Here is a 7,137-nt window from a genome sequence, read left to right on the forward strand (position 1 = left end):
AAGAGGTGCAATTGAGTGGCCCCCTCGGTCACCCGACTTAAATCCTTTAGATTTCTTTCTCTGGGGGCACATTAAAAGCAAAGTTTACAGCACTCCACCTGATACCTTGGAAGATCTGCGAGGACGAATCATTAATGTATGTCGCGAAGTAACACCGCAAGTGCTCCAGAATGTTCGACAACGGTTTGAAGACAACCTGTATCATTGTATGCAAGTTGGCGGACAACATTTTCAGCATTTACTTGACTAATACCGTAAGTTTTGAAGTAAAATTAAATCGATTTTCGCATTTCTCGTCAAAAATATTGTTCGTATTTTCAAAGCTGCATATTTTCTAAAATAATAAATCGATTTTCAAAAAGTAAGAATCGATGTATAGAGAATTAAAAGCCCTTTCTAATGACTCCCCACTTAACCCCCATTCCCATTTAAAAAAATTTGAGGGATGGCACCCCCACTTAGGGGGTTGAAGATTTTGCTATGCTTTTTGCGCCAAAAGTTTTCCCCCTCAGAAGGAAAATTTACCTGTTTTTGGATTTTGCTGAAAAGTTCATTACTACCCTGTAATGCCTTGCGGTACGTTTTCGATAGGCTACCCTGTATATAGGGTGATTCAGAACGTATCCAAAAAGAATTTTTTGAATGTACAAGGACTCTTACAAATACAATTTTGTAAAAAAAAATCAAAAAAGGCAATTCGAAAATGATTTAAAAATACACTTCTGCACGGCACTGGAAACTGGTCCACTGTAAAACCTGACCTTACGCAAGGAAAAGCATGCAGTCGGCGACCGGCACGGCGACAAAGTGTAATAAAAAGTGAAGGGACAAACAATTGAAATAATTTCTTTCCCAAGAAATAAAAAATAAAATAAAATAACATCAATTTCATATCAGCTAATTCAACTGCTTTTTCCGCTATTGTTTGTTATTATTAATTAATAAAATTAATTTGTGGTTTTAATTAATAAAGTAATTTAACGTACCTGATGACAAAACAACTGTTCAAAATTTTGTCTTACCCAGTTTCTACGAATTAACACAAAAATGTTGTCTTGCTTGACCATAACACAAATGTTGTCTTGCTTCATCATAAACTAAAACGATATCCATAAACTTCGAGTTGCTATACACATAAGCTATTTTTAGCAATTGAAAAACTAATGTAAACACTATCATAACAACGATAATAAAATCGGATTTCGGTATTCGAAATCGCCTGGGGCCACGTGGGCGTATGACGCTAGAAACTACAGTAGCCCAGCGATGTAAATGTTGAAAATACTAAAACTTCAATAATTCTTTTCTCGGTAACTAAGCATTTTACAAAAAATGTTTTTACGATATTGACTTAATTTTTCTTGAGGCATCTATTCCTAATTTTTTTGGATGAGTTGCGAATCACCTTGTATGCTCTTGCGTTATTAAATTTTCCAAAAATATTTAAATTTAAATTATTAACCAAAAATATTTTATTATAAAAGGTATTCTATAATCCTGTTCTAAAATAATGCCCTACCTTAGGTCATAAATTATTATAGCATTTTTTGTCTATTTTTCAGAGTTCCCCATATAATGAATTACTAAGTCATACCTTCATGACAGAAAACGATTTTCTCAGTGTCAAGGATTTAAATCGATACCTGTATTACGCATTATCTGTGGTTTCTCAGAATTTTACGTCCATTATTGTTTGACATTTATGATGATAATATTTTCTTGTTACTTACTATATGCGGATGACATGAAAATCTACTATTCAGGAACTTAGGCTGCACACTGTAAATTGACACAGGATTTATGACTGAGGGTTGTTCCAGATGATAAATATTCACTCCACAATAATAAAATTCCAATATATTTCTTTACGATATCTGTACCCCCAATGTTTTGCTCATTTCTTACATTAGATATCATATTTTCATCACAAAAATAGTGTATATTTATTCCCTGCACAGATAATCCTCATACCCGAACGAAGACGAGGCTGGCTGTCGGGAGTGTGGCGGATACGAGCGTGGTGCGTGGCGTGGTGGCACTCCGGCCGGGAGGACAGCGACACCGAGGAGGAGAGCCCCAGCGAGCAGGGCCAGGGCTGCATCACCCCGGTCTCTCTGGACACCCCCCTGCAGAGCTCCGTATCCAGATGCACATCGCTCAACGTAATCAGGTGAGTTGTTCGGGAGTGGGTTTTTGCCGCAGTTTGTTTACTCCCGGGGAATCGCGGGATAAATCTAATTTGCTTCCGTAGGACGAATCGTATTTCCTTTTCTGTTATATCGATTCCACGGTATTGAAAATATGTTTTATGTAAATTGGAGAATTAGATTTTGAAGCGCGACTCCTCTCTAAAGTTTCTTCAACGCAAAAAACTCGCTTTTAGGACGACTCAGAATAGTTAGTTAATATAACAAAAGCAAAATGTATTCGTTTTCTCAAAACTCAACTGTCGTTACTTAGCTATACAAACAGAATTCTAAAAAATCATCAGTGCAAAGTCAAAAACTAAATATTCACAAGAATTTCTTTATTGATTCTCAGTTTGTATTTATTTCCAATTCTGGACTACTTTGCTTCTCACTATTCCACTATATATCTATTCCATCAGATTTGTTGCCTCTATCGTATTTAAGAAAGGTTTACCTCACGCTCACTCAGGATGAGTAAAGCTTCTTTCCAGATGCAGCCCTGGCAGATTCGATTCTCAACTATCTTTATCCTATAAAGACTACCCTTTATTTATTCTTCATTTATCTCTCCAATACATTCTTAAAGACTTTAATCATAGAACTCACTGCAAATTTATTTTTTTAAGTATTACTGATTTTTCATTTCCTTCAATGCCTTTATCATTTGGCACTCAACCCAGCTTAAACCTGTTGGTTTTCCATTTCATTTGTACAACTCTTCAATTAAAAAAAAAAAACTTTGCAGTCCGATTATTATCAGATACCTTCCACAGATTGTTCATTAAGCAATGACAACTTCCGATTACAATTTTCAGTGCAGCATATGTCGACACCCATTCTCTTAGATTTCCTTTTCCAATCTTGAATACCTTACGGAAAAATTTTGCACTAAATCTATCAGATCTTCAAAATCATCACTAATAGTCACCCGTTCATGACTTTGGGGTGCCGTTTTTCAATCAATATCGTGCCATTCTTCCCTAATTTTCCACCACAATATAAAGTAATGACAAATTTAATAAAACTTTCAAGATAGTCTCTAAGTGGACGGTACAACTTCTAGTATAGAGATTTATTGCAGTCTCTGAAATTTGTTTATGAATTAACATAAAAAAGCAGGGTAAATTTTTTCAAAAGTGGAAAGTAAAACAGTTTTTAATTGTATTAATTATTGTTAATAGCCATAAAGATGGATTCGGAAGTACAGCTCATGAATTTTTATAGTTTGTGAGCTTTTATAGTAAAAACTTATATGTACGAAGAAAACAAGTTTATTTACTTCAAAATAGTGAATTTTAATCGAATTCAAGATTAGTATTGTAGCCATTATGGATCGTTAGGTAATATGTGATCGGGTCCCATATCGGACAAAGATTTAATATTAGGACGATATATCGAGATGTCAAACTGATAAACGTGTTTAAAAATAAAGTCCAAAACCAAAAACTAAAAAAATAAAAAACAGGAAGAGTTGTGGATTCACTATATATTAACCAATTGTGGAGTAATCGTAAATTTTTTATTTATGAACGTTTATAGCCGTGATTATTATAATTAATAACTTTAAGATTCACCTTTTTAGTTAACAAAATCAATTTATAATTTTTTTTAAGAATGTTCTTTGTCTCTAATGGAACTTTTTAGGTATATAATTTTTATGGAGACTGTATTTAAAGTAAAATATAAAATCTTTAATGTTATAATAAATCGATTCATTCAATGGTGCCATAAAGTCAGGAACATAAAAATGATTATATCTTTTTTTATAATTATTTTAAATCGAACTTTGATTATATTTATTAAAAACAGTATATTGCATTGAAATTTTATACAACTATATTCTTAAGGATGCTAATTACGTTGGTATTGCTAGTTTTTGATGTTGGAGAGGTACTACGATCCTACCATATTTTCCTAACAAGGGAAAACAGTTTTTTGAAATGAAAAATTGTAAGTTATTTTCAAATTGTTTTTAACAAAATAAATGTACAGTGAAGATTATGTTGCTTTTGAGAAGTTTAGAATAACAAAAATAAAAATGACGATAAATTGTGGTGAAAACTAAAAAAAGCACCTAACTGAAGTGAAAATCAACCAAAGAAATAGTTTATTTGTACGAACTGGCTTCTGAGACACATATAATCTCCAAATAATTCGACACAGAATCAATGTAAGTAAAGAATTATATATTTACATATAAATTTCAACAGAATATCTCAAAAGTGACAATAGACCCATGGTTCATAGGAATAAATAATATTGTTCCTTGTTCTGTATACAGGGTGTTTTTGAATAAGTTCCTTGCGTTCCTTGAAAATGCTTATTTTTTCAGAAACACCCTGTGTAACATAATTTTAAATAATCTTTATTATATTCTATCATCTCCTGAATTTATGGCATCACTTTTAGCGATAAATAAACCAAAATCCACTGGTTAAAAAAAAGGTCCTAACCAATATCGAAGTAGGGTTTCACATTACCACGCACTCCTCTACTATTAGCACCACGTTATTCGTCTTTCTTCTAGGGACCCCTATGTAACCAGTCTCTCAACACAACGCGATCACGCATTGAACCAGGCCAATATGACCCCGACGCGACTGGCGCCCAGGGACTCCCGCAGCCTGCCCACGACGAACCGCTTGACGGGCCGCTCGGTCTCCAGCGACAGCGTCTACACGATCCTGATCCGACTGCCGGGGGAGCCGGGGGAAGGCGCCAACTGCAACGAGGGCCCCTCCATCAAAATGATCCCCGAGGTGTCGCCTCGCAACCACACCGACGCGGCCGACTACTCCCACAGCCAAAACCAGAGCAACCACCTCAACAGGAGGCCCTCCGCCATGACGGACATCCGAATCCCGCTGAACGCCAAAATCATACCCAAACAGTTGGCTGGCAAGACCCTACTCGCCAACGCCACCAAGAACCAAGGAAAGAAGAAGAAGAAAACGCAGGAGAAGAAGGCCGACAAGAAGGCAGCCAAGACGCTGTCAGCCATCCTGCTGACGTTCATCATCACGTGGACGCCGTACAACATCCTGGTGCTGCTGAAGCCGGTGACGTCGACGAGTGCCCGCATCCCGCCGCAGCTCTGGGATTTCTTTTATTACTTGTGCTACATAAACTCCACTATTAACCCTGTGTGCTACGCCCTGTGCAACGCCAGTTTCAGGCGAACGTATTTGCGGATCCTCCAGTGCAAATGGCATAACAGGAACCGCGCCGCCATGAACCGCGGCTATTACAATTAGCAGCGACGCGGTGCGGAAGTGGGGATGGATCTGCGGTTGCACTTCGGCCACTGAGAGGGTCTGTGGGTAAACAATATCACCCGATCCTAATCTCTTTGTCTCTTTCCTGAAGGAAGCATGGAATTTGATGTCAAAACTTTTCAAAAAATGACAAATTAAACCTGAAGGTCGAAAACAACCTACAAATTTAGCTTAGTTACAGGCTTCCGTGGCAGTTGTCAAAGTTGAACAATTTCCGAACTGGATGTCACGTCATCAATTTAGACTTCCTGACGTTTCGAGAGAGATTACGCTCCTATCTTCAGAAGGATCTTTGAACCTGAAGCAAACATCCCGAAAATTGTACAACCAACTTACATATTCGATTTGCCTTCAATTTTGATAATAGTGTTTCATTAAGAACAAGACAAAGTTTAATAAGAGATTTTTGAAGACAAAATAGAGCGATCGCTCCTTTTCAATCTAATCAACGCGAAAGATTAAAAAACAGAAATTTTGTCAATATTTCGACAATATTACACTCTGCGTCATTTGCAGTTGGCTTGACAGACTTGACAACATTGAAATTTGAAAAAAGTCCTTTCGGAAATATTGTTAGAGTTCAACCAAAACTAAACCACTATACTCTCTAGATTGGAAAGGAGCAATTTCTGAATGAGGCACATTCATCCCATCAAAATCTTTCATTCTTAATGCAACCCCTGTATATCACTACAATTCGAAACAGATCAAAACAAACTTTGATTCACCTTCAGTTTTGATAAATTTACGTCAGCAACCAGCTGAAACAGATACCAAATCCCATGGTTCTTTCAAAGTGTCCGACCTCTCTGTTATTAACAGTGTACTAAGCGTGTCTACCAAGTGTATTTCGTAGATCTCATGACCCACCAGCGCCTCACCCTCCCCCACCCCAAAGGACTAACCCCATGTTTATAAACACTTTCTAGATGTTTTTATATTTGTAAATGTATTACCGCTCAAACCGTGTTCTAAATCGTGCGTGAGAGACTGAGGATATGGTAGGTTTAATAACAAATAAAATAATATTTATACATACTATAGAGGCTGTGTGTTAGTTTTAGTTTTATTTGTTCGTGGTAAGACCAATTATATCCCTGTGAGTTGAAAAATCGGTTTGGTCCGGAAGGAACTTGCCACGAGAATTGATGGAAAAAGGTATAGTCTGATACCGGTGTGAAAACAGCAGCCAAAATTGGCAGCTCAATTGTACGGAAACAGCCGAGTCCACATAGGCGTCGTAGTTAGCAAAGTGGGGGCATGGGAATTGTCCGTGGTGCGAGCGTCCGCAGGAACATTGAATGTGAGTCGCAATTTTAAACTTTGAAAGTCTCTATAACGTCAGAAAGAATTTTTATGGCATAACACCGCATTTAACATAAACGTAAGAAAGTATAGCGCCAAGACACCCTATCTTTAAAAATTATTATGATGCCATTGACATGTAGCTAATACAGAATAATAAAGTACAAGTCAAATAGCATTGGTTTATAAAGCATAAGAAAAATCAATAAAAATCGTGTTGCTCATAAAGCACCACTGTCAGGCCGTCAGAGGGATGAAAACACCCCATCCTGAAAAATAAATAATTTCTAACTCCGATATTACTCATACTGCCAGGATGAAATTAATACGGCACAAAAAGGAACTTAATACAAGTAGAATAGCACAGA

The 7,137-nt window shown here is 36.7% G+C and overlaps 1 protein-coding gene across 1 annotated transcript in view; it reads left to right on the forward strand.

The window, feature by feature from the left end:
* The window catches only part of LOC108913519 (muscarinic acetylcholine receptor DM1), a 120,204-nt gene extending 114,761 nt beyond the window's left edge, over positions 1–5,443 (forward strand). The window contains exons 6-7 of the mRNA XM_018719083.1: positions 1,982–2,170; positions 4,717–5,443. Coding sequence (XP_018574599.1) covers positions 1,982–2,170; positions 4,717–5,443 — 916 coding nt within the window. The remainder of the gene's footprint in view (positions 1–1,981; positions 2,171–4,716) is intronic.
* Positions 5,444–7,137: the final 1,694 nt, after the last annotated feature.

This window comes from Anoplophora glabripennis, unplaced genomic scaffold (assembly GCF_000390285.2).
Source record: "Anoplophora glabripennis isolate ALB-LARVAE unplaced genomic scaffold, Agla_2.0 scaffold37, whole genome shotgun sequence".
Classification (NCBI taxonomy): Eukaryota; Metazoa; Arthropoda; class Insecta; order Coleoptera; family Cerambycidae; genus Anoplophora; species Anoplophora glabripennis.